Source organism: Pan troglodytes, chromosome 10 (genome assembly GCF_028858775.2).
Source record: "Pan troglodytes isolate AG18354 chromosome 10, NHGRI_mPanTro3-v2.0_pri, whole genome shotgun sequence".
NCBI lineage: Eukaryota > Metazoa > Chordata > Mammalia > Primates > Hominidae > Pan > Pan troglodytes.
The window spans coordinates 26,550,592-26,578,077 of NC_072408.2; the positions used below are offsets into that span (position 1 = coordinate 26,550,592).

At 45.0% G+C, this 27,486-nt stretch overlaps 1 protein-coding gene across 6 annotated transcripts in view; it reads left to right on the forward strand.

The window, feature by feature from the left end:
• Positions 1-22,102: 22,102 nt before the first annotated feature.
• Positions 22,103-27,486, forward strand: part of AEBP2 (AE binding protein 2) — a 114,532-nt gene continuing 109,148 nt past the window's right edge. For 5 of the 6 annotated variants that reach the window (XM_054663096.2, XM_054663095.2, XM_054663094.2 and 2 more), the window contains exon 1: positions 22,103-23,806. In XM_054663096.2, the coding sequence (XP_054519071.2) occupies positions 23,136-23,806 (671 nt within the window). In that variant the 5' untranslated portion in view covers positions 22,103-23,135. Of the gene's footprint in view, positions 23,807-23,938; positions 24,161-27,486 lie in introns of those variants that run through there. The other variant, XM_009424936.4, reaches the window with a different exon arrangement.

Genomic DNA, 27,486 nt, shown 5'->3' on the forward strand with positions numbered 1-27,486 from the left:
TTGTATTTTTAGTAGAGATGGGGTTTCACCATGTTGGCCAGACTGGACTTTTTTTTTTTTTTTTCTTGAGACAGAGTCTCGTTCTGTCGCTTGGGCTGGAGTGCAGTGGCGTGATCTCAACTCACTGCAGCCTCTGCTTCCCGGGTTCAAGCAATTCTCCGGGTTCAGGATTTCTCCATGTTTGCCAGGCTAGTCTTGAACTCCTGACCTCAGGTAATCAGCCCACCTCAGCCTCCCAAAGTGTTGGAATTACAGGTGTCAGCCACCACTCCTGGCCTATCTTTTCTTTTCTTTTTTCTTTTTTTTTTTTGAGTTGGAATCTCGCTCTGTCGCCCAGGCTGGAGTGCAGTGGCATGATCTTGGCTCCCTGCAACCTCCACCTCTCAGGTTCAAGTGATTCTCCTGCCTCAGCCTCCTGAGTAGCTGAGACTACAGCCATGTGCCACCATGCCTAATTGTTTGTATTTTTAGTAGAGACGGGATTTCACCGTGTTAACCAGGATGGTCTCGATCTCCTGATCTCATGATCCGGCCCACCTCGGCCTCCCAAAGTGCTGGGATTATAGGCGTAAACCACTGCACCCGGCCCCTATCCTTTCAAGATAAAAATGCCTCATAATTTCCTTTTACTTACCACACACTCCAGCTAAAGTGATTATTCAAACTACTACCTAGATCTTCTAAATACACGCCGTACAACTTTCTTTTCTTTGAAACATCAGACATAAAGTAAACACCAATAAATACTGTGATGTTCTTAAAAGAATCATTCTGTATATATTTCTTAGAAGTTGATGTCATGGATACATGTTACAGTTTTCTTATGATTCTTTCTTTTATTGAGACAGAGTCTCACTCTGTCACCCAGGCTGGAGTGCAGTAATATGATCTCAGCTCACTGCAACCTCCGCCTCCCGGGCTCAACCGATTCTCCTGCCTCAGCCTCCCAGAGTAGCTGGGATTATAGGCACGCACCACCACACCCGGCCAATTTTTATATTTTTAGTAGAGACGGGGTTTCTCCATGTTGGCCAGGCTGATCTCGAACTCTTGGCCTCAAGTGATCCTCTTGCCTCAGCCTCCCAAAGTGCTGGGATAACAGGTGTGAGCCACCGAGCCCAGCCTCTTTTTTTTTTTGAGACAGAGTCTCACTCTGTTGCTTAGGCTGGAGTGCAGTGGCACGATCTCGGCTCACTGCAATTTCCACGTCCTGGGTTCAAACGATTCTCCTGCCTCAGCCTCCTGAGTAGCTGGGACTATAGGCATGTGCCACCACGCCCAGCTAATTTTTGTGTTTTTAGTAGAGATGGGGTTTTATCATGTTGGCCAGGATTGTCTCGATCTCCTGACCTCTGATCCACCTGCCTCGGCCTCCCAAAGTGTTGGGATTACAGTCATGAGGCACTGCGCCTGGCCTAAGAATCTCTATTAACACAACTAGATCTTTCCCCTTCCAGGCCCTCCCAATCCTGAAGCGAATGGAGAGTCTAGCTTCTTTTTAAGGGTCTAAATAGGAAACATTTACCATCTGTTGTCTCTAAGGGTGACCCTCTATGAGACTTCATCTACATAATAAGAGCCTTGGTCTCTACAACCCCTTATCGTAACTGAGACACCCCTTTCTATTGATTACAGGTCTTTATTTTATTTATTTTTTGAGACAGGGTCTCACTTTGTAGCCCAGGCTAGAGTGCAGTGGCACAATTATGGCTCACTGCAGCCTCGACCTCCTGGGTTCAAGTGATCCTCCCACCTCAGCCTCCTGAGTACCTGGGACTACAGGTGCATGCTAACCATGCCTGGCTTTTTTTTTTTTTTGTGGATATGAGGTCTCACCATATTGCCCAGGCTAGTCTTGAACTCCTGGGCTCAAGCAGTCTTCTTGCCTTGGCCAGCTAATATGCTGAGATTACTGGCATGAGCCACCATACTTGGCCCCAGATCTTTATAATTTAACTCTTTCAACTAACTGCCAATCAGAAAATATTTGAATCTACCCCATATGAGTCTGTAAGAATCCCCCCACTTTGAGTTGTCCTGCCTTTCCAGACCAAAACAATGTATACATCACATGTATTGATTGATGTCTTATGTATCCCTAAAATGTATAAAGCCAAGCTGTAACCCAACTACCTTGGGCATGTGTGGTCAGGACCTCTTGGCAACGTGCCTCGGGCCATGGTTTCTAGTATTTGGCTTATAATAAACCTCTGTAAATATCCTGACGGAAGGATCACTTGAGCCCAGGAGGTCGAGGCTGCAGTGAGCCATGATAGTGCCACTGCACTCTAGCCTGGGTGACAGCCTCTGAGCCACCTCTCCTACATTGAGCACAAGACAATTTTCATCAATATCTCAAAGATGTGCTTAGTGTAGGAGAGGTTGTCTTTGTCCGGCTAGTGGCTCTTCAGGAAGCTAAACCAGACATCGCCAGTAGTGATCTCCTCACTCTTTTCACTGGGGATGTCCTTCTTACAGGTTGACTTGTGCTGTTTCAGATCTTTAAGGGTGATATTGTTGGTCAGATCCTGGAGGAGGGTCCCATACCCAGCCATCATGCCTCTGGAGCTGAACACTCAGGGTGCAGGCACTCGTGGGTCCCCAGTTCCTGAGCAGCACCCGGAGCCTCCTCCTCCTCGGCTCCCAGCACTGCCACTTCCACCTGCCTCAGTTTCCTTGTAATGATAAGATATGGAAAATAGGCCGGGTGCGGTGGCTCATGCCTGTAATCCCAGCACATTGGGAGGCCCAGGCTGGCGGATCACGAGGTCAGGAAATCGAGACCATCCTGGCTACAACAGTGAAACCCTGTCTCTACTAAAAATACAAAAACTTAGCCAGGCGTAGTGGCACGTGCCTATAGTCCTAGCTACTCAGGAGGCTGAGGCAGGAGAATCGCTTGAACCCAGGAGGCAGAGGTTGCAGTGAGCTGAGATTGCACCACTGCACTCCAGCCTGGGCGACAGAGAGAGACTCCGTCTCAAAAAATAATAATAAAAAAAAAAAGATGGGAAAAACATCTTTGTGTTAAAGTAGCAGTCGGCCGGGCATGGCGGCTCACCCCTGTAATCCCAGCACTTTGGGAGGCCGAAGCGGGCAGATAGACTGAACTCCGGAGTTTGAGACTAGACTGGCCAACATGGCGAAACCCTGTCTCTACTAAAAATACAAAAATTAGCCGGGCGTGGTGGTGTGCGTCTGTAATCCCAGATACTCATGAGGCTGAGGCAGGAGAATCATTTGAACCTGGGAGGTGGAGGTTGCAGTGAGCTGAGATCGCACCACTGCGCTCCAGCCTGGGCCACAGAGTGAGACTCCGTCCTTCCAAAACATCAGATTATCCTTGGTACGGTATCTATATACCTATATAAACTGACCATAACCTAGGACAATAATTTCAAGTGTGCATTAATAGTTTTTTTTTTTTTTTTTGAGATGGAGTTTTGCTTTTGTCGCCCAGGCTGGAGTGCAGTGGCACGATCTCAACTCACTGCAACTTACGCCTCCCAGGTTCAAGGGATTCTCCTGCCTCAGCCTCCCCAGTAGCTGGGATTACAGGCACCCGACACCTTGATTGGCTAATTTTTTTTTTGTATTTTTAGTAGAGACGGGGTTTCACCACGTTGGCCAGGCTGGTCTCGAACTCCTGACCTCAGGTGATCCACCCGCCTTGGCCTCCCAAAGTGCTGGGATTACAGGCATGAGCCACTGTGCTGACCTTTTTTTTTTTTTTTTTTTTTTTTTTTTGAGACAGAGTCTCACTCTGTCACCCAGGCTGGAGCACGGTGGTGCAATCTCGGCTCACTACAGTCTCTACCTCCCGGGTTCAGGAGATTCTCCTATCTCAGCCTCCCAAGTAGCCGGGATTACAGGTGTGCACCACCATGCCTTGCTAATTTTTCTATTTCTAGTAGAGACAGGGTTTTGCTGTGTTGGCCAGGCTGGTCTTGAACTCCTGTGATCTGCCTGCCTCTGCCTCCCAAAGTGCTGGGATTACAGGCTTGAGCCACTGCGCCTGGCCAATAGCTCTTTTTATGTAAGTAAAATTGTCTATTACACATAATTTAATAAAGTCCTGTTTCTACTTCCCTTTCTATCCAACTTACGTTCCGTGTCCACTATCCTGCTTACACCTTTAACTGTTTTGGTTCTTTGCCCTCTTGATTGACCTTCCTGGCAAAATGCTGACACTGGGGCAATCCAGTAACCCTGCCATGGACACCTGCAGATTGTCTGCAGGCATCTCCATCACCCCACCCCACAAGCAGCCTCCCATGTCAAGGTCCTGTGGCACAGCCAATCCCAGTAAATTTTGGCGTAAGTCCCAGGCCCAACCTGGGATGTTGAAAATTTCTTCCCCAGGGTATTTAAGGTTGAGATTCAGAAAATCTTCTCAGTTTCTTCATGGCTGAAGATTTGAGTAAGAGTGCTATTCACTAATTAGAATGGCTTGAGAGGGGTTGGGCGAGGTGACTCACACCTGTAATCCAAGCACTTTGGAAGACCAAGGTGGAAGGATCATCTGAGGTCAGGAGTTCGAGACCAGCCTGGCCACATAGTGAAACCCTATCTCTACTGTAAATACAAAAATTAGCTGGGCGTAGTGCTGGACACCTGTAATCCCTGCTACTCAGGATGCTGAGCCAGAAGAATTGCTTGAACCCAGGAAGTGGAAGTTGCAGTGAGCTAAGATTGCACTACTGTACTCCCGCCTGGGTGACAGAGCAAGACTCTGTCTCAAAACAAAACAAAACAAAACAAAACAAGAATGGCATGAGAGGGCCCAGTATTTTGGCAGGCTGAGGTGGGTGATTGCTTGAACCCTGGAGTTCGAGACCAGTCTGGGAAATATGGTGAAATGAAACCCTGTCTCTACAAAAAAACAAACAAACAAACAAATGAAGAAAAGAAAAATTAGCTGGGCATTGTGGTATGTGCCTGTGGTCCCAGCTATTTGGGAGGCTGAGGTGGGAGAGTCACTTGAGCCCAGGAGGTTGAGGCTGCAGTAAGCTATAATCATGCTACTGCACTCCAACATGGATTACAGAGTGAGACTCTGTCTCAAAAAAATAAAACAAAAAGGAAACATTCAAAAAAGAAAACGAAACATTCAGAATGGATGCAAACCTTGTCACATAGCAGGGGGGCCTGGAGGCCCCTGATGTGCATGTTGTTGTTCCTGTAGTTAGTTGTTTGATGGTGGGGAGGCTAAGGAAGCTATTTAGCATGAGGAGGGTGTTCCAGGAACTCACACAGTAGAATTTACCTACAGTACAAATATCTTCAGTATTTAAAAAACAGTATATCAAGGATAGGTGTGGTGGCTCTCGCCTGTAATCCCAGCACTTTGGGAGGCTGAGACAGGTGGATCACAGGAGTTCGAGACTAGCTTGGCCAACATGGAGAAACCCCACCTCTATTAAAAACACAAAAATTAGCTGGGTGTGGTGGCTCGCACCTGTGGTCCCAGCTACTCGGGAGGCTGAGGCAGGAGAATCACTTCAACCTGGGAGGCAGAGCTTTCAGTGAGCTGAGATTGCGCCACTGCACTCTGGCCTGGGTGATAGAGCAAGACTCTGGGTGGAGGGGGGAGGGGAAAGAAACTTTATAAAACCAGTATGTCATACTTGGAAGATCTGGGCAACCATATTTCCTGTCATGTTGTTATATTGCCTTTGTTATAATTTACTTTAAAATACCTACTTATAAACACTGTAATGTACTCGTGTGTAAATTAACTTTAATCTACACTTGAAAGGAAGTTAGTTATTATTAGAGTTACCCTATTAGGAATTCACACCCTGGGGCTGGTTGGTTATAGTTTGAAATGCCCTAATCAGAAAATCCATACTCCCCAGGTGGCTACTTAGGCATTTCAAGGATTTTTATTAAAATTTATACCGGAAGGTTAAGTAATTAGCAAAAGGGATGCTAGAAATACATTTTTTTTTTTTGAGACAGAGTTTTGCTCTTGTTGCCCAAGCTGGAGTGCAGTGGTGCAATATTGGCTCACTGCAACGTCCACCTCCCAGATTCAAGCGATTCTCCTGCCTCAGCCTCCTGAGTAGCTGGGATTACAGGCATGTGCCACCATGCCTGGTTAATTTTTGTAGAAATCCGTTTTCATTGGTGAAATGTATGGTGTTCCAGATATATGGGAGGGTAGAAAGATTTCACAGTCTGATAACTCTTGTGTGAAAGAGCTGTAAGAACATCTGCCCAGGCCGGGCGTGGTGGCTCATGGCTGTAATCACAGCACTTTGGGAGGCCAAGGCGGGCAGATCACCTGAGGTCAGGAGTTCAAGACCAGGCTGGCCAACTTGTTGAGACCCCATCTCTACTAAAAATACAAAATATTAGCTGGGCATGGTGGTGCATGCCTGTAATCCCAGCTACTCAGGAGGCTGAGGCAGGAGAATCACTTGAACCCGGAAGGCAGAGGTTGCAGTGAGCCGAGATTGTGCCACTGCACTCCAGGCTGGGTGACAGAGTGAGACTCTGTCTCAAAAAAAAAAAAAAAAAAAAAAAAAAAGAACATCTGACCAGAGTATAAGTTTCATGAGAGCAGAGTTATTAATTGACTTTATTCACAGCTATATGCCCAGTGCTAAGAGCAGTGCCTTATACATAGTAGACACTCAATATATGGTGAATAAGCTGCTAGAAAACCCAGCAACCTCCTACTTTCCAGGTCTAAGTTCTATTTGATTTCATATTGTTCATCCCTCCCCAATGCCTTCAGTTCAATTTTTGGAAGCCTCTGCTGACAGATCTGAATAGAAGATTGGCTGATCCTGCTATTTGGCTAGTGCTGCAGCCACGTCAGAGTGAAGCTCCCATACAAGATGCTTTAGGCATGCTTGAAGACAGAGTGAGGATTTCCTCAAGCTTACATGAGCAGATGAGATGAGTTTTTTTGGGCCCACTTGCTAATACAAGTTAATACGTTTGGAATAATTTGGACTAAGACTAACTTGCATGGTAATCTACTACCTGATATCAAGGTTGCAGGGGCAGGCATGTTTAGCTTCCACTTATATAAATCAGCGGATGCTATTGATCTTTACTAAAATAATCTGACAGCTGCTGAAGGGCCACATAGGCTGAGGTTAATGTGAAATACATGAGAGGGGCCGGGCACCATGGCTTACGCCTGTAATCCCAGCTACTCAGGAGGTTGAAGCAGGAGAATTGCTTGAACCCCCGAGACGGAGGCTGCAGTGAGCCGAGATTGCACCACTGCACTCCAGCCTGGGCGACAGAGTGAGATTCTGTCTCAAAAACAAATAAATAAATGAATAAATAAAAAATAAAATACATGAGAGGTGTCCAGTCCTCCTCATGTTATGTGAGACGGAAACACATAAAATTTTATATATTGGTCCCAGTATAATTAAGGGTCCCATATCTCAAGGAGGCATCAATGCTGTACGGCAGCATGGAGGATGAATCTGGGAGGCTCTCAGCAGAGATCAGCATCATGAGAATGGATGTTATTTACCAGGAAGACCTTGTAGAATAAGAAGAGAGTTGGGCCAAGTAGGTAGACTTGGAAATCAATACTTAAAAAGCAAGGAGATCAAGAAGAAACCATGAAAGCTATAGATCATTGAAATGAGTGTGGTATCAGAGAAATCAAGAGAAGAGTGGCAAGGAAGGAAAAGGAGAGGGGAAAACGTGGCAAAGCATGCAACACAGAAAAGACTTGATCATGCTCATGAACAGCAGAGAAGGAGCCAGTACAGAGGACAGTGTTGAACACACAGTAGAGGACATGAAAGATGATGGGATCAAGATGCAAAGTAAAGGTTTGTTGAGTAAAGGCTAAGATGTCTTTTTTTTTTTTTTTTTTTTTTGTGACGGAGTCTCGCTCTGTCATCCGGGCTGGAGTGCAGTGGCGCGATCTCGGCTCACTGCAAGCTGTGCCTCCCGGGTTCACGCCACTCTCCTGCCTCAGCCTCCTGAGTAGCTGGGACTACAGGCGCCCACCACCTCGCCTGGCTAATTTTTTGTATTTTTAGTAGAGACGGGGTTTCACCCTGTTAGCCAGGATGGTCTCGATCTCCTGACCTCGTGATCTGCCCGCCTCAGCCTCCTAAAGTGCTGGGATTACAGGCGTGAGCCACCGCGCCCGGCCTAAGATGTCATTTTTTTAAAAAAGTACCCTAGCTAGGGTACTTGTGCGGTGGCTCACACCTACAATCCCAGCACTTTGGGAAGTCAAGGTGGGTGGATCACTTGAGGTCAGGAGTTCAAGACCAGCCTGGCCAACATGGTGAAACCCCATCTCTACTAAAAATAAAAAAATTAGCCAGGCATGGTTGTGTGCACCTGTAGGCCCAGCTACTCAGGAGGCTGAGGCGGGAGAATCGCTTGAACCCAGGAGGTGGAGGTTGCATTGAGCTGAGATTGAGCCACTGCACTCTAGCCAGGGTGACAGTGTGAGACTCCATCTCAGAACAAACAAACAAACAAAGACCTTAAAATATAGTAGCTTAAATAAGATAGAGGTTTATTTTTCTGTGTCATGTAACAGTCTAGCCACTAAACTGGCATGCAACTTTGCACCACAAGTCACTCAGGGACCCACCTTCCTTCCATATTGTTGCTTCACCGTCTCCACATGTTGAAGGTGGGTCAACGACACAGTCCTGTTCCAGCACACGGGAAAGGAAGTCAAGCTAGCATTACATCAGAAAGGGACCATACACAGAGATTACTGCTAATAAATTCTTCTACTGTTAATACCTCTATAACATCATGCTAGCTGGTATTTTGAATGTTAAAATGTGTTTTGTATTGGTGAAGCTAGTGATTTGTTAAATAGCATGATGAATATTAGAAATAGTGGAATTAGGCCAGGTACGGTGGCTCATGCCTGTAATCCCAGCACTTTGGGAGGCCGAGCTGGGTGGATCAAATAGGTGAAATAGGCCAGGCCTGGCGGCTCATGCTGTAATCCCAGCACTTTGGGAAGGCAAGCTGGGTGGATCACCTGAGGTCAGGAGTTTGAGAGTTCGAGACCAGGCTGGCCAACATGCTGAAACCCTGTCTCTACTAAAAATACAAAATTAGCCGGGTATGATGGCACACCCCTGTAGTCCCAGCTACTTGGAAGGCTGAGACAGGAGAATCACTTGACCTGGGAGGTGTAGGCTGCAGCAAGCCGAGATCCTGCCACTGCACTCCAGCCTGAGTGAGACAGAGTGAGACTCCATCTCAAAAAAAAAAAAAAAAAAAAAAAAGTGGAATTAAAGGTATTCAAGGTATGAGGATTGTCTGTAATAGTTGGGAGACTTTCCTTATGTTTGCATGAACAGCAAATTTTGTTATCTGATATCTTAGGATGCTTTCTGATGCTTGATTCCCAAGCTGTCCTATGGTGGGATTTCTGTTTTTCTTTTTGAGACAGGGTCTTGCTCTGTTTCCCAGGCTGGAATGCAGTGGCACCATCATGGCTCACTGCAAGCTTTGCCTCCTGGCTCAAGCGATCCTCCCACCTCAGCCTCCCGAGTAGCTGGGACTACAGGCGTGCACCACCACAACTGGCTAATTTTTATATTTTTTGTAGAAACGGGGTTTCACCATGTTGCCCAGGCTGATCTCAAACTCCTGAGCTCAAGTGATCACCCACTTCAGCCTCCCAAAGTGCTGGGATTACAGGCATGAGCCACCACAGCCAACCCTATGTTGGGATTTCTAATTCAATGATGGTGACTAGAGGGCACATGATACTGCTCCTGAAATGTGTTTGTCTGTCTTGAGTGCATCTGTCATTCAACAGCACCTAAAAGGACAGAGGAGAGAGCTGAAATTCCACTGACTTTACAGAATCGGTTATATTCACAATTCTTTGGTAACTACTGTTATCTACCTAAAAAATTCCAACACTTAGATTAACTAAATATGCTTAGGTTAATTAACTGGGTGTAAGACAGCATAAAAGAGTCTGGGAAATGTGGTCTCCAGCTGAGCTGCCGTGTACCGAAGAAGAGAGGTGTGATGGTTAATTTTATGTGTCAACCTTGAGTGGACTAAGGGGTGCCCAGATAGCTGGTTAAACATTATTTCTGGCCAGGCGTGGTGACTCACTCCTGTAATCCCAGCACTTTGGGAGGCCGAGGAGGGAGGGTCACCTGAGGTCAGGAGTTCAAGACCAGCCTGGCCAACATGGTGAAACCCCGTCTCTACTAAAAATACAAAAATTAGCCGGCTGTGGTGTGCACCTGTAATCCCAGCTACTCAGGAGGCTGAGGCAGGAGAATTGCTTGAACCCAAGAAGCGGAGGTTGCAGTGAGCCAAGATCATGCCACTGCACTTCAGCGTGGGCAACAGAGCGAGACTCAAAAACAAACAAAATAACCAAAAAACATTATTTCTGAGACTGTCTGTGAGGACGTTTCCAGAAGAGATTAGTGTTGGAATCTGTAAACTGAGTAAAGATCTACACTCATAAATGTGGGCAAGCATTATCCAATTGATTGAGGATTTGTGGGCAAGCATTATCCAACTGATTGAGGATTCGATAGAATAAAAAGGCAGAGGAAGGTCGGGCACGGTGGCTTATGCCTGTAATCCCTTTGGGAGGCTGAGGTAGGTGGATCACATGAGGTCAGGAGTTTGAAACCATCCTTGCCAACATGGTGAAACCCCATCTCTACTAAAAATACAAAAGTTAGCCGGGTGTGTTGGCATGTGCCTGTAGCCCCAGCTACTCTGGAAGCTGAGGCAGGAGAATCGCTTCTTGAACCCGGGAGGCAGAGGTTGCAGTGAGCCGAGAATGCGCCACTGCTTTCCAGTTTGGCCAACATAGTGAGTCTGTCTCAAAAAAAAAAAAAAAAAAAACGCAGAGGAAGGGTGAACTCTCTCTGTTCTTGAGGTGTGACATGCATCTTCTCCTATGTTTGAAACTTCTGGTTTAGACTCTGGGACTTATACCAGTGACTCCATCCAATTCTCAGCCTTTGAACTTGGTCTGAATTACATAACCAGCTTTCCTGGTTCTCCAGCTTGTAGACAGTAGGTTGCTGGACTTCTATGAGCGAATTTCCATAATAAGTAACCTTTCCTATTGACCTTGTTTCTCTAAAATTCCCCAAAACAAGGAGGCAAAAAACCATACATACAAACATAGTATTTTTATTATTTTTTTTAGAACACCTAAGAGTCTGTCATAGTAGAAAGCTTTGGCTTTTATAGTGAAGGAAACAATAGGCAAGGACAGAGATGAGTTTATAGATAGTAGGGTGGGAAGGACAGGAAATTGAAGGATTTTACTCCTCAGAGCCTCTGTTTTCTGGGAATTAAAAAAAATCACATTTGTGTGTTTATTTTACCTGCACTAATTAGGATTTTTTTTTCTTTTTTCTGAGACGAAGTTTCTCTCTTGTTGCCCAGGCTGGAGTGCAATGGTGTGATCTCCCGTAATCCCAGCACTTTTAGAGGCTGAGGCTGGTGGATCGCTTGAGCTCAGGAGTTCGAGACCAGCCTTGGCAACATGGCAAAACTCTGCCTCCACAAAAAAATACAAAAATTAGCTGGCATGGTGGCATGTGCCTTTAGTCCCTGCTACTTGGGAGACAGGCGGGAGGATCACCTGGGTCCTGGGAGGTCAAGGCAGCAATGAGCCGAGATTGCACCACTGCACTCCAGCCTGGGCAAAAAACCAAGACCCTGTCTCAAAAAAATAAAAGAGACAAACTGGATAAAAGATTTCCTTCTCCCTTACAAAATGTCTGAGTTTTCAGTCCACGGGGTGGATGGCATTGCAAAATGAGGTCATCTAGAGGTCCATGTTTCTTTTGTGGTTCTGTCCTTCTCCAATGTGGTGATGGTATGCATGGCTGAGGTTGCTTCACCTTCACCATCATGTCTGTGTCCCAGCCCATGAACAGGAAGGAGATAGGAATCAGACACATGTGGTGTTAGGGAGGAGGAAGGAGGATTAGCAGGTTCTGCAAAAACAGAAACAAAAGGCTGGGTGCGGTTACTCACGCCTGTAATTCCAGCACTTTGGGAGACTGAGGTGGGCGGATCACCTGATGTCAGGAGTTTCAGGCCAGCCTGGCCAACATGGTGAAACCCTGTCTTTACTAAAAATACAACAAATTAGCTGGGTGTGGTGGTGCACACCTGTAGTTCCAGCTACTTGGGAGGGTGAGGCAGGAGAATCCCTTGAACCTGGGAGGCGGAGGTTACAGTGAGCCGACATCACACCATTGCACTGCAGCCTAGGCTGCAAGAGTGAAACTCCGTCTCAAAAAAAAAAAGGAAAGAAAATTTACTTTAAAAAATCATTTAGGCGGGGCCTGGTGGCACATGCCTGTAATTCCAGCACGTTGGGAGGCCAAAGTGAGAGGACTGCTTGAGCCCAGGAGTTCGAGCCCAGCCTGGGCAACGTGACAAAACCCCATCTCTACAATTTTTTTTTTTCATTATACTTTAAGTTTTAGGATACATGTGCACAACGTGCAGGTTTGTTACATGTGTATACATGTGCCATGTTGGTGTGCTGCATCTATTAACTCGTCATTTAACATTAGGTGTATCTCCTAATGCTATCCCTCCCCAATCCTCTCACCCCACAACAGGCCCCGGTGTGTGATGTTCCCCTTCCTGTGTCCATGTGTTCTCATTGTTCAATTCCCACCTATGAGTGAGAACATGCGGTGTTTGGTTTTTTGTCCTAGTGATAGTTTGCTGAGAATGATGGTTTCCAGCTTCATCCATGTCCCTACAAAGGACATGAACTCATCCTTTTTTATGGCTGCATAGTATTCCTTGGTGTATATGTGCCACATTTTCTTAATCCAGTCTATCACTGGTGGACATTTGGGTTGGTTCCAAGTCTTTGCTATTGTGAATAGTGCCGCAATAAACACACGTGTGCATGTGTCTTTATAGCAGCATGATTTATAATCCTTTGGGTATATACCCAGTAATGGGATGGCTGGGTCAAATGGTATTTCTAGTTCTAGATCCCTGAGGAATCGCCACACTGACTTCCACAATGGTTGAACTGATTTACAGTCCCACCAACAGTATAAAAGTGTTCGTATTTCTCCACATCCTCTCCAGCACCTGTTGTTTCCTGACTTTTGAATGATTGCCATTCTAACTGGTGTGAGATGGTATCTCATTGTGGTTTTGATTTGCATTTCTCTGATGGCCAGTGATCATGAGCATTTTTTCATGTGTCTTTTGGCTGCATAAATGTCTTCTTTTGAGAAGTGTCTGTTCATATCCTTCGCCCACTTGTTGATGGGGGTTTTTTTTTTCTTGTAAATTTGTTTGAGTTCATTGTAGATTCTGAATATTAGCCCTTTGTCAGATGAGTAGATTGCAAAAATTTTCTCCCATTCTGTAGGTTGCCTGTTCACTCTGATGGTAGTTTCTTTTGCTCTGCAGAAGCTATTTAGTTGAATTAGATCCCATTTGTCAATTTTGGCTTTCGTTGCCATTGCTTTTGGTGTTTTAGACATGAAGTCCTTGCCCATGCCTATGTCCTGAATGGTATTGCCTAGGTTTTCTCCTAGGGTTTTTATGGTTTTAGGTCTAACATTTAAGTCTTTAATCCATCTTGAATTGATTTTTGTATAAGGTGTAAGGAAGGGATCCAGTTTCAGCTTTCTATATATGGCTAGCCAGTTTTCCCAGCACCATTTATTAAACAGGAATCCTTTCCCCATTTCTTGTTTTTGTCAGGTTTGTCAAAGATCAGATAGTTGTAGATATGTGGCATTATTTCTGAGGGCTCTGTTCTGTTCCATTGGTCTATATCTCTGTTTTGGTACCAGTACCATGCTGTTTTGGTTACTGTAGCCTTGTAGTATAGTTTGAAGTCAGGTAGCGTGATGCCTCCAGCTTTGTTCCTTTGGCTTAGGATTGACTCGGCAATACAGGCTTTTTGGTTCCATATGGATTTTAAAGTAGTTTTTTCCATTTCTGTGAAGAAAGTCATTGGTAGCTTGACGGGGATGGCATTGAATCTATAAATTACCTAGGGGAGTATGGCCAATTTTCACGATATTGATTCTTCCTACCCATGAGCATGGAATGTCCTTCCATTTGTTTGTATCCTCTTTTATTTCATTGAGCAGTGGTTTGTAGTTCTCCTTGAAGAGGTCCTTCACATCCCTTGTAAGTTGGATTCCTAGGTATTTTATTCTCTTTGAAGCAATTGTGAATGGGAGTTCACTCATGATTTGGCTCTCTGTCTGTCTGTTATTGGTGTATAAGAATGCTTGTGATTTTTGCACATCGATATTGTATCCTGAGGCTTTGCTGAAGTTGCTTATCAGCTTAAGGAGATTTTTAGCCGGGTGTGATGGCGCATTCCTGTAGTTACAGCTACTCAGGAGGCTGGGGCGGAAGGATAGCTTGAGCCCCAGAGGTTGAGGTTGCAGTGAGCCACTGCACTCCAGTCCAGGCAATAGAGCCAGACCCTGTCAAAAAAAAAAAAAGAAGAAAAAAATTATTTAAGGTTTATTTAAGGTAGTTTACCAAGATGTAGACATGACAAAATAGATATACAGGCAAGTAAAGAAATAAGGGAGAAAGTGAAAAAGGAGGAAAAATAGGGGTATGACTAAAGCTAGCAAGGAAAATAGCTGCCATACATACTTAAGAAAGGAGGGCTGGTTGCTTTATTTTGGCTGAAGGCCAAGTTGATTTATCCAGACTGCTGATAGACTTTTATTTTATATTTCACTTATTAAATATTAAGTTTAGGTTTTTCTACCCTACCTTCCCAGGGATTTGATGGATAAAGTACTAACTGGTATTGTGACTTGTATGTTACAATAAACAATCTGTCAATTTCAATTTTTTTAATAATCGAGAGAGTTTTGAACATCAAATGAAGTTTTTTGGCAAGTCAGATATAAAATACACGAAAAGACAAAAAATGTGGCAGCTATGCTATTCACCTTTCACATTTTGCCTATCTTTTTATCTGAAGTTTATAGAAAAGGCATTTTACTAAATTCAAAGTGAGAACTACTAATACCACACCTACATATGACCTCCTTATGGTGGACGGGTGTCAGCCAAAGCAGTTAAGTTTCAAAATGGCTACACTGATAGACTTTAACTCAAAAACTATAATCATTATTTGGTCATGTTTTGGTTGGATTACAATCTACAGAATGGGAAAACTTGCATCAGATTTCTAGTTCTTTCCAGCTTTAAGATCCTATCATTTCCATCATCCTGTAAGATGTTATCTCTTTTTATGCATACTTTTTTTAAAGTCCAAGTCACTCAGAGAATGAGGTCATTATGCTGCTATTGATCTTGCTCACCATGGCAATATCAACACACAGAACCTAAATAAAGGAGCCTAAAATAAAAGTGCAAAATGTAACACAGCTGCCAATTTTAGAGAATTTTTCAGAAGTATGTCGTTTGTAGTATAGTAGGAATCTCAGCTCCAGTCTAAGCTGGGTCTGTTGCTGGGCTCAAGCATGTCTGGGCATGTCTGGCAAACTGGTGAGGCAGGACTACAAGAAACCTGCTGCCATGGGGGCTGAAGCTGCTTCCTGGAACAGAACTCATTTTAGTGGAAGAGAGAATTAGAGAAGCCCTACAAGAAAGACTTAGTCATTGAATGGAGAGTAATAAATGCAACGTGGGGTAGCTGTTACTCAAATCTGTCGCCAGTCTAGGCCCATGAAAGCATGTCTGGATCCCTAAGAGAAACAGAGCTCTGAGTAAAAACATAAAGGGCTGTTTCACTAAAAACCATATGATATTGGGCACAAGCAGTCTGCTTCGGGGTTCCCCTAACACAATGATCTCCATTTCTTCTGACTGTACTATGACTTTGGCTGTTTTGTTTGTATCCCAAATTTTGGCAGGGCATGGTGGCTCATGCTTGTAATCCCAGCACTTTGCTAGGCCAAGTTGGGCGGATCGCTTGAACTTGGGAGTTAGAAACCAGCCTGGGCAACATGGCAAAATCCCATCTCTACAAAAAATGCAAAAATTAGCCCGGCATGATGGCATGCACCTGTAGTACCAGCTACTCAGGGGGCTGATGTGGGAGGATGGCTTGAATCCAGAAGCTTGAGTCTACAGTGAGCCATGATTGCGTCACTGCACTCCAGCCTGGGCAATAGAGCAAGACCCTGTCTCAAGAAAACCCAGAAGACAAAGTAAACACACACATACAAATCCTGGTAGGTGTCTGCAGTACCTAGAATAGCAGAGCAGAGGAAGGGGTCCTGGGAGAGGAGGATTTGAGTTAGTGAGAGACCCTTGCCCTTCTGGGACTCCCAGAAGGCTGGAGATGTCCTGACTACCTTAGTAGGCTTGGTAGGTAGATGAACCAATGAAATTCAAATTATTGTTGCTAATTTGACCCCATCAGTGCTGTGGTTGATGAGTTTGAATATGACTCCTAATCAAATAGCCCTTATGCAATAGTGTGTTATTGGGCAACTTAGAATTACCTATAGCATCACACGTTCACCAAGCTGGAAAAAAAGAACTGTAGAACAGTGATTCTCAATTTGTGAAAGACCAGTATTTAAAAAAAAAAATTTCTGGGCTGGGCACAGTGGCTCACGCCTGTAATCTTGGCACTTTGGGCGGCCAAGGTGGGCGGATCATTTGAGTTCAGGAGTTCGAGACCAGCCTGGCCAACATGGTGAAACTTTGTCTCTACTAAAAATACAAAAAAATGAGTCAGGTGTGGTGGCGCATGCCTGTAATCCCAACTACTTGGGAGGATGAGGCAGGACAGTTGCTTGAACCCAGGAGGCAGAGGTTGCAGTGAGCCAGGATCTTACCACTGCATGCCAGCCTGGGTGACAGAGTGAGACCCCTTCTCCAAAAAAACAAAAAATTCTAGTGGACCAGTACTTTTGTAAAATACAGTAAAAATGAATTCCCAGTGTAATAAAATAAAATAACTGATGACATAGAAAGTATAAACTCTAAGGCCAGGCACGGTGATTCATGCCTGTAATCCTAGCATTTTGGCGGGCTGAGGCAGGTGGATCACATTAGGTCAGGAGTTTGAGACCAGCCTGGCCAACATAATGAAACCCCATCTCTATTAAAAATGCATAAATTAGCTGGGCGTGATGGCGGGCGCCTGTGATCCCAGCTACTCGGGAGGCTGAGGCAGGAGAATCACTTGAACCGTGGGTGGAAAGGGGTGGGAGGGTGGCGGGCGGAGGTTGCAGTGAACCGAGATCATGCCACTTTGCTCTAGCCTGGGTGAAAGAGTGAAACTCCGTCTCAAAAAAAAAAAGTATAAACTCTAGTTTTTAAATTTTTATTTATTTATTTGTTTGTTTATTTGAGATGGAGTCTCGCTCTGTCACCTAGGCTGGAGTGCAGTGGCGCGATCTCGGCTCACTGCAACCTCTGCCTCCTGGGTTCAAGTGATTCCTCTGCCTCAGCCTCCCTAGTAGCCAGGACTACAGGCACACGCCACCATGCCCGACTAATTTTTTGTATTTTAGTAGGGACGAGGTTTTACCATGTTGGCCAGGATGGTCTCGATCTCCTGACCTTGTGATCCACCCACCTCACCCTCCCAAAGTGCTGGGATTATAGGCATGAGCCACTGCGCCCAGCCAACTCTAGTTTTTTTATTGTTAGATTAGTAATTTTTTTTTTTTTTTTTTGAGATGGAGTTTCGCTCTTGTTGCCCAGGCTGGAGTGCAATGGTGTGCTCTTTGCTCACCACAACCTCCACCTCCCGGGTTCAAGCGATTCTCCTGCCTCAGCCTCCCGAGTAGCTGGGGTTACAGGCATGTGCCACCATGCCTGGCTAATTTTGTATTTGTAGTAGAAATGGGGTTTCTCCATGTTGGTCAGGCTGGTCTTGAACTCCCGACCTCAGGTGATCCGCTCGCCTTGGCCTCCCAAAGTGCTGGGATTACAGGCGTAAGCCACTGTGCCTGGCCCTTAGATTAGTAATTTTATGCAGACATAAAACTGCTCTGTCAAGTTGTTATAAAAGTTTATAAAAGTTTATGAAAGCTACTTTTAGTACCTATGTAGCTACAAACTGGGAATGCACAGTTTATGAATGGGTACTGAGCTGGGGAATGACTTTGGTCCTCAGGATCATCAAACCTGTCACCTGATGCTGCCAAAAGAAACTGTCACACAGAGGTTCTGCCTCTAGTTCAACACTTCAGTTATTTAAATTTTGAGAGTGAAATAATGACATCCTGTCACTGTGGTTATGGAGGAGTGTGGCCTTGTTCTAAGGAGATGCATGCAGAGCAGTGATGTCTGCAACTAAACCAAGAGGAAGACAGGGAAACTCTCCAGTGATGGGAAACACAACTTTCTGCAAAATGCCAATTCCGAGACAGTTCATTTTAGTCTTCAAGTATAAATACCACAGCTAAAATATTCGTTTGTGGCTTTGATACTCGCCATTTCCATGTGTCTAATCTCCATTCACTTTTGACACTTTTTTTTCCCCTTAATAAATCCTTCACTGGAACTTTTCACACTTTTCATCCTATCTCCTATACATTAGATTCTACAGATGTACAATATAATCTAATCATATCATACCTTTATTAAAATATCTCAGTACATACCTGTCAGAACCTTTTTTTTTTTTTTGAGACAAGGTCTCACTCTGTCACCCAGGCTGAAGTGCAGTGGTGCTTGGCTTACTGCCAGCCTGGACCTCCCTAGGCTCAGGTGATCCTCCCACCTCAGCCTCCCATAGCTGTGTGTGCCACCATGACTGGCTAATTTTTTTTTTTTTTTTTCTTGAGACGGTGTCATGCTCCGTCACCCAGGCTGGAGTGCAGTGGCGCAATTTCGGCTCACTGCAACCTCCACCTCCCGGGTTCAAGCAATTCTCCTGTGCCTGGCTAATTTTTTTATTTTTTGTAGAGATAGGGTTTCACCTTGTTGGCCAGGCTAGCCTTGAACTCGTAACCTCAAGTGATTTGTCTGTCTCAGCCCTCCACAGTGCTGGATTACAGGCATGAGCCACTGTGACTGGTCCCCAACATCAACTTTTTATTCATGTCCTTCTTCAATCTAATATTTAACTATTTTTAGCTTTCTTGCCATGATTTCTTATGGTTAACCTTGTCATGAATAAATGTTGATGCTTTTCCGTATATTGCTTCTCAGTTTGAGTTCCCCAACACAGAATTCTGTTCACTCTTCAAAATCCAGCTCAAATTAATGAAACCAGATATAGTTATTATATGTCTTACTATACACTTTGTCGAAATCCTACATTTTTCATGAAGCTTTCCTTGATTAACTCGGCCAAACGTGAACCATAATCTCCAGGGCTTAACACAGTGTCTGGCACATACATTTGTTGGGGCTCAGAAAATGATACCCCAAAGTATGGTGCTTTGGCATGCTGAGTACTTTTGTCAGAGGTGTTCGAACCACAGCGACTCGCATCTTGAATACGGGGTGGGTAAAATAAGGCTGAAACCTACTGGGCTGCATTCCCAGGAGGTTAGGCATTCTAAGTCAGGATAAGATAGCAGGTCAGCACAAGATACAGGTCACAAACACCTTGCTGGTAAAAGGATGTGGTAAAGAAGTTGACCAAAACACACAAAAACCAAGATGCGATGAAAGTGACCTCTGGTCATCGTAGCTACTCATTATACGCTAATTATAATACATTAGCATGCTAAGAGACAACTCCCACCAGTGCCTTGACAGTTTACAAATGCCATGCCAAGGTCGGGAAGTTACCCTATCGTCTAAAAAGTGGAGAAACCCTCATTTCCAGGAACTGCCCACCCTTTTCCTGGAAAACTCATGAATAATCTACCCCTTGTTTAGCATATAATCAGGAGATGACCATAAAAGTGGCCAGCCAGAAGCCCTCAGTGCTGCTCTGTCTATGGAGTAGCCATTCTTTTATTCCTTTACTTTCTTAATAAACTTGCTTTCACTTTACTGTATGGACTTACCCCAAATTCTTTCTTGTGTGAGGTCCAAGAACCCTCTCCTGGGGTCGGGATTGGGGCCCCTTTCTGGTAACACTTTGTGTTTTCTTTTCTTTTTTCTTTTTTTTTTCGGGGGGGATAAGGTCTTACTCTATTGCCCAAACTGGAGTGCAATGGCTCTTGATCACTCACAGTTCACTGCAGCCTCAATCTCCTGGCTCAAGCTGTCCTCCCACCTCAGCCTCCCAAGTAGCTGGGACTACAGGTGCACACCACCACACCTGGCTAGTTAACAACAACAAAAAAAAGTGTTTTGTAGCGATGGAGTTTCATCCCATTGCTCAGGCTGGTCTCGAACTCCTGGGCTCAAGTGATCCCCCTGCTTCAGTTTCCCAAAGTGCTGGGATTACAGGAGTGAGCCACTGCACCTGGCCCCCATGCTGAGTACTTTGAACTAAAGGAGATTGGAAAGCCTGAGAAGCAAAGTCTCTCACTGAACTTCTGTCCTGCTGTCTCCTATCCCTGTTACTCACCCTAAGCTAGTCATATAAACCAGAACTCCTTTCCCCACAAAGTAAGCCATGAAACCAAGAAGGGTCACTCTCTCCCTTCTCATTTGAAGACTCTCATTCCAGAGAAGTCTGCTCTATACCTGGGTGTGGAAGGAATGCTACACAGAGAGGTCAAGACGAATCTGGACAGGCCTTGCTGGGTTTCCACACTCAGTCTATTACTATTAGTTCATTCTCTTTTTGTACAATCACATTTCTACATGGATGTCCACTCTGTTGAATCTAGGCATACAAATGGACAGCTTTCTCTGGGTCTTTACTTCTGAAGGCTCCTGTGTCACATAAGACTTACATTAAATTAATTTGTTACACTTTTCTCTTGTTAACCTGTCTTTTGTTGTAGAAGTGTTGGCCATGACCCTTATGATGGGTGAGGAAAGGTATGGAGTGCAGTGGCATGATCATGGCTCACTGCAGCCTCAACCTCCAGGGCTCAAGTGAACCTCCCACTTCAGCCTCCTGAGTAGCTGGGACTACAGGTGTGCCGTAGAGACAGGGTCTCGCTATTTTACCCAGGCTGGTCTCAAACTCCTGGGCTCAAGTGAGCCTCCTACTTTGGCCTCCCAAAGTGCTGGGATTACAGGTATAAGCCACCCTGCCGGCCTTCTGATAGTTTTTAATTTACAGTTTACAGTGTATTTCACTTTAATACATTCCTTATCTAAGATTGCCTTTGAGGTTTAAAATGTTGGAAGTTAATACCTTACATTGTATGTGCCTCTGAAGGTATCTGTAAATGATGTCCCATGTTATTATTTTTGCATTCCCTTAGAGGCAACATTTTATATAACAGCTGTCCAAAGGCCTAAGGCAGAGGATGTAATACTGGGTACTCATGGTATATGACGACTTTCCCAAATGGGAAATGAGCATGGAGGCTCTGTTTTCAGGCAGTCAGTTCTATCCTCATTTTCCTTGAGTAGAAGCATCCCTAAAATTGGCCTGAAAATGTGTCCTTGGGTCAGGGTGTAATGTGGGCTCTTTTCCAGTCTCCTTTCTTCCAATGACCTCTTCCCTACTTTACAAAAGAAAGGCATAATTCTTCCTCATGCTAAATCTTAGTAAGGTGCAATACCCGGGTATGCAAAAACCTCCAGGACACCAAAGAAAGGCACAATTGACTGGTGAATAAGAATGGGGTAACACATCCTTTCACAAGTCAGGTGGTTTTCAGTTGCTTGCTTTCAACAAGTTGAAAGAGAACCTAATCAGAGTTGTCAGCTGACAGATCATTAAAAGTATTTTTTCTTTGTTAGATCTTTATGCGATTTTTGGGCATATAATGCGAAAGGCATTCAAAGAATTGTGTGGCATTACTATAACAAAACTCCATTCATTCTCATCTGCTTTTTTTATGCGAACAAGTTTTCTCAACACTTATATCCATGGAATTGAAAACCTGGAATAGAACTGATGCTGAACTATTTCTCAAAAAAATCCATCCACTGAAGGTCATAATGTATATTAGAAAAAAGTCCACCCAAGTTCATTTCTGCAAGATGCATTGCCAATAAAATTTTGCTTTTGTGTTTAGTACTTACAAACATTTGAAATAGATTTGTTTTGATCGGTTGAACTAAGAGCTTTATGATCACAGAAAATATAAAAAACAACCCAGATACTTCAATTTATGTTCACATTTTTATTACAAATAAGACGATCAAAATAGTTCAAATATAAAATATATTACTAGGATAAAATTCTAGAGGAGATATGCAACGTCAATATGAGTTCCAGAAAACAATATGTGGAAATTGTATTTTCCAAACTATATTTTAAAAAAATGGATATTAGTGGGTGTTAAATCCCTATGGTATTTAGAATCCATTGGCTATACAGTATTTAAACAATGCGACAGATGAAATATTTATAAGCCGGAAAAATGTAGCTGTCATTCTAAACTGTATAAGAACATACACAGCTTTACGAAATTGTTTTAGAAGGCTCATGAAGTAAAAAGTTTGAGGACCTTGAACCAAGATGTTTGCTCTGGGTTCAGGATGTCAACATCTCCAGGGGTATTCAAACATAGGGTGTATTAAAACCTGTCGCCCTGTGTTGCGCATAAAAATTTAGTACCTTACACCGTAGTGTTTTAATTTTTGCCCATTTTAAACGGCTCTCTTCGTAGACTGTAGGCTCATTCTATTCCTGGCTCAGCTCCTGTACAGAGGGGACACTCCTCAAACACCCCCGGAATGAATGAGTTTATCGTGAGAACTCGGAAGGCTGCTAAAATCCCCGGCCAGCGTTGGAGTTTTCAGTCCGCGTGTCCCTGGGCTTCGAAGCCCGGCAGGGCGTGGGAAGGCCCCGAGGAAACGCTGAGCACTTGCCGGCGCCGGGGCGGGGGCGGGGGAGGGCGCGGGGCAGCGGGGCGGGCGGCGGGCGGGGGCGGGGGCGCAGAACCCGCAGCCGGGGGAGGTGCCGCCTCGTGCCGCCGCGCAGGCGCGCAGCAGTCTCCGTGTGAGTGCGCGTAGTCGCGCGCCTGTCCCCGCGCGGGCTCCGTAGCGCGTGTGCAGGCTGACGCAGCTCGCGGGCCCTCCTCCTGCTCTGCAGCGGCGTCGGCGGAGTTTTGGGCGTTTGGGAGGGGGGCGAGGGAGAGAGAGTCGAGAGAGGGAGGCGGCGGCGGGGAGGAGGAGGAGGAGGAGCAGGCGCCGCCATGGCCGCCGCTATCACCGACATGGCCGACCTGGAGGAGCTCTCCCGCCTGAGTCCTCTGCCCCCCGGCAGCCCGGGTTCGGCGGCGCGGGGCCGGGCTGAGCCCACCGAGGAGGAGGAGGAAGAGGAAGAGGAGGAAGAGGAGGCGGAGGCCGAGGCGGTGGCGGCGCTGCTGCTGAACGGCGGCAGCGGTGGGGGCGGCGGAGGCGGCGGCGGAGGAGTGGGGGGCGGCGAGGCAGAGACGATGTCGGAGCCGAGCCCCGAGAGCGCCAGCCAGGCCGGGGAGGACGAAGACGAGGAGGAGGACGACGAGGAGGAGGAAGATGAGAGCAGCAGCAGCGGCGGGGGTGAGGAGGAGAGTAGCGCCGAGAGCCTGGTGGGCAGCAGCGGCGGGAGCAGCAGCGACGAGACCCGCTCGTTGAGCCCTGGCGCCGCCAGCAGCAGCAGCGGGGATGGGGACGGCAAGGAGGGCCTGGAGGAGCCCAAGGGACCGCGGGGCAGCCAGGGCGGCGGCGGGGGCGGCAGCAGTAGCAGCAGCGTAGTCTCAAGCGGCGGCGACGAGGGCTACGGGACTGGGGGAGGCGGAAGCAGCGCGACCTCCGGGGGCCGGCGAGGCAGCTTGGAGATGTCGTCGGATGGGGAACCCCTGAGCCGCATGGACTCGGAGGACAGGTCAGTGCTCTGAAGCGTTTCCCCTTCCCTTCCTCTTGAACTCCCGGGCCCCTCAGAGGGGGACCAAGGCGACGTTTTGCCGCGATCCCCCTGCTCCCCGAATCCTCGGCCCCTCCCCCAGACTCTCAACTCGGAAATCTCTCGCCGTCGCCGCCGCGCCCCTCTCGCAGCGCATCGCGGCTTCCAACTCTCAAACCGTTCCCCCCCAACTCTCCTTTCCCCGCCCTCTTTCCCCTCGGCGCTTCGCTCCTCACGGACCTCAGGACGGCTCTAACTCGGAAACAGTCCCCAAACGGGCCCAGATCCTCTGGCGGAGCAGAAGAGGGCCTTGATGTACACACGTCGGTACTCAAGGTTAGCTTCTTCCAACCGTGTTCGGGAACACTTGTCAGAACTACAATTGACAAGTGTTTCCAATATGGCTGGTCTCGCCTGGATTTAACAGAACTTCCTTGTCCATGGGAGAGACCCCAGCTATCACTTTTCTCTACTTAAACAAAAAAAGGACTGTTTTTTATATTAAATCATTGCCTCCCAAATCCCTGATTTGTAGTCAGTCATGTGGTCTCCAACGTGATTTTAACAATCTTTTCTATTTGTTTTGGGAGCATATCTGGGAAAAAGTTTTAAACACGTATAAATGGTTGTGGAAAAGAACAGTGAATTGATGGCCTTTTAAGATAACTTTGCGGAATCATAGAGTTGGAATCGTAACAAAATACAGTCTTGAAGGTACAACGTAGTTTGCGGCTTTATAGTAATGTTTCAACATGAGAGTCATGATTTTAAATGATAATATTTAAAGTCATGCATTGGAGAGGTCTCGGAAGGAATGAGTATTATTTTTCTTACTAAAGCTTGTTAGAAATAATTGGAGAGTGACAAAAATGCGCATTTTTTTAGAACATTTAAAAAGTGTGATAGTGTATGTTTCAATTGTCTTATCATTACTTTTGATCTGTTTGGGTTAGTTGGTTTTTAATGTACTTTTAAAAAAACGAGAATCATGCATATTATGCCACTTCTAAAGTATATTAGCGTTTATTTTGACCATCTGCCTATGTTTTGACAATCACATTTTTTTTTTAAACATGCTCTCCAGAAAAGTATAGCAATGGAAATTTTAGTGGTCGATAGTGATTTTCATTTAAGAGTTTAATATTCTAAAGTTCTAGGAATTCTGATTAATTGATTAAAAACGAACACCTTAGTATTTAATGCTACAAGTAATACAGAGTCCTGGATATTTTGAAAATCTGGCATTAGATTCTGTTTGACATTAACGTCTAGTTAAGAAAATATCTTCGGGTAAAGTAGACTGTATAAACCTTAGAAAAACTGTGTTGAACTGTGTAGGCGTGGGTAGGAAGGAGAATGTCTTCAAGAAAATTAAAAATTGATGTAAACTGCACAGTGAAGCAAGTGCTGTTTTTACCATTTTATTCTCCTCTAATACCATTACATATCTGAAAGTTGACATTAGTTTATAAAATCAGCGTTTTTCATTTACTCAGTATACACGTATTATGCTTGCCTACCACTGTACAAATTAGATGTCTTCCATTTCATTCCCACAACTATGGTGCAAGATAGGTATTATTTTGACTTCTGTTTAACAGATGAAGAAGCAAGTTGAGTATCTTACTCAGGACAGTAAATACAGCATGGAAATGGTGGGCTGGATATGAGCAAAGGTTCTCAAGTCTCCTATTATTTCCACTGAAGAGTTAGAATAATTCGCCTTTAAGTTGAGGCCGGGCGCGGTGGCTCAGGCCTGTTAACCCCAGCACTTTGGGAGGCGGAGGTGGGCGGATCACCTGAGTTGGGAGTTTGAGATCAGCCTGGCCAACATAGTGAAACCTTATCTACATTAAAAATACAAAAATTACCCAAGAGTGGTGGCGCGCGCCTGTGTTCCCAGCTACTCGGGAGGCTGAGGCAGGAGAATCGCTTGAACCCGGGAGGCAGAGGTTGCAGTGAGCTGAGATGGTGCCACTGCACTCCAGCCTGGGCGACAGAGCGAGACTCCGTCTCAAAAAAAACCAAGTGATATGTGTCAGAGTTTTGTTTTTAGTTAGTGTCCATTTACTACATCACTTCAGGAGACAAATGAATTATTGGTTAAGTACATTTAGGAAGTGGAGTTGTGGCTTTTATTTGACATTAATGAGATATTTACTTGAGTATATAATTTTTACATCTTATTTCAGAATAAGAAGTAAAATACGGGTGTCACAAATCCAACTACAGTTAAAACTTGATAACCAAGCAAACTTGGTTTTCTTAATGCTTACTTTTAGAGACTACAAAATACTGTTTTTAATGTCACCATTTCAGGGTAATAGATTTGTCACTTGTATGAAGAAGGCTTATTAGTGAAACTGGCTTGGGGTCTTAATAATCTTAATTCTGAAACATCTTCTTGTTGCCTTTGAGATTTTTCTCCCAGTTATTTTGAGTTTGGAAAGGATCCCTAATTCTTATAAATTACTGTAGATTACATCAATCTGTGGATTTTATAGGTTGATTTCATGGTAAGAAAACTTCATTTTTGTAACCAGTGGAAGGATAATCTTAGTTTTAAAGTGCTCTATAACATTTTTAGGCATTCCTGTTACAAAGATTCTATTATAATGCCCATTTACCTTTCCCATCGTTTTGGTTACGTTGTACTTTTTAGTTTATCTGATATGCTCTAGAATTTGTTGAACATCTTTGTTAAATATCTTTTTCTTTTTTTTTTTTGAGACGAGTCTCACTCTGTCGCCCAGGCTGGAGTGCAGTGGTGCGATCTCGGCTCACTGCAACCTCTGCCTCGTGGGTTCAAGCGATTCTCCTTCCTCAGCCTCCTGAGTAACTGGGATTACAGGTGAGTGCCACCACCCCTGGCTAATTTTTGTTTTTAGTAGAGATGCGATTTCACCATGTTGTCCAGGCTGGTCTTGAAATTCCTTGACCTCAGATGATCCTCCCACCTGGGTCTTCCAAAGTGCTGGGATTACAGGAGTGAGCCGCCACCGCAGGCCACGTTAAATATCTTAAGTGCTACTTTTAAAAAGATAATTAGGCCGGGCATGGTGGCTCACCCCTGTAATCCCAGCGCTTTGGGAGGCCGAGTCGGGCGGATCATTTGAGGTCAAGGAATTCCAAGACCAGCCTGGACAACATGGTGAAACCCCATCTCTACTAAAAATACAAAAAAATGAGCCAGGCATGGTGGTGCAGGCATGTAATCCCAGCTACTCAGGAGGCTGGGGCAGGAGAATGGCTTGAACCTGGGAGGCGGAGGTTACAGTGAGCTGAGATTGCACCACTGCACTCCAGCGTGGGCGACAGAGCAAGACTCCATCTCAAAAAAAGATAATTAAATATAAAGACATAGATATTAGAGGTTACGACCTGAGATGTCATTTATGGTATTGGAAGGTTTTGTGGTAAAAAGTGAGTAATTTATGAAATGATTAAATACCACTTGGTACAAAAAGTTGATTTTTTTCCCCCCAGAAGAAAGTTTTTCAAAACCAGTGTAAGTTTATAGCGTGTTTATTTTAGTAAATTTAGAAAATCTTGAAATTTATATGTAATTTTATTTTTACTTTGGTTATAAAGATAGTAGGGAGAAGTATTTTGGTTATAAAGATAGTAGGGAGAAGTATTTAGCTATGTGAAACCACTAAAAA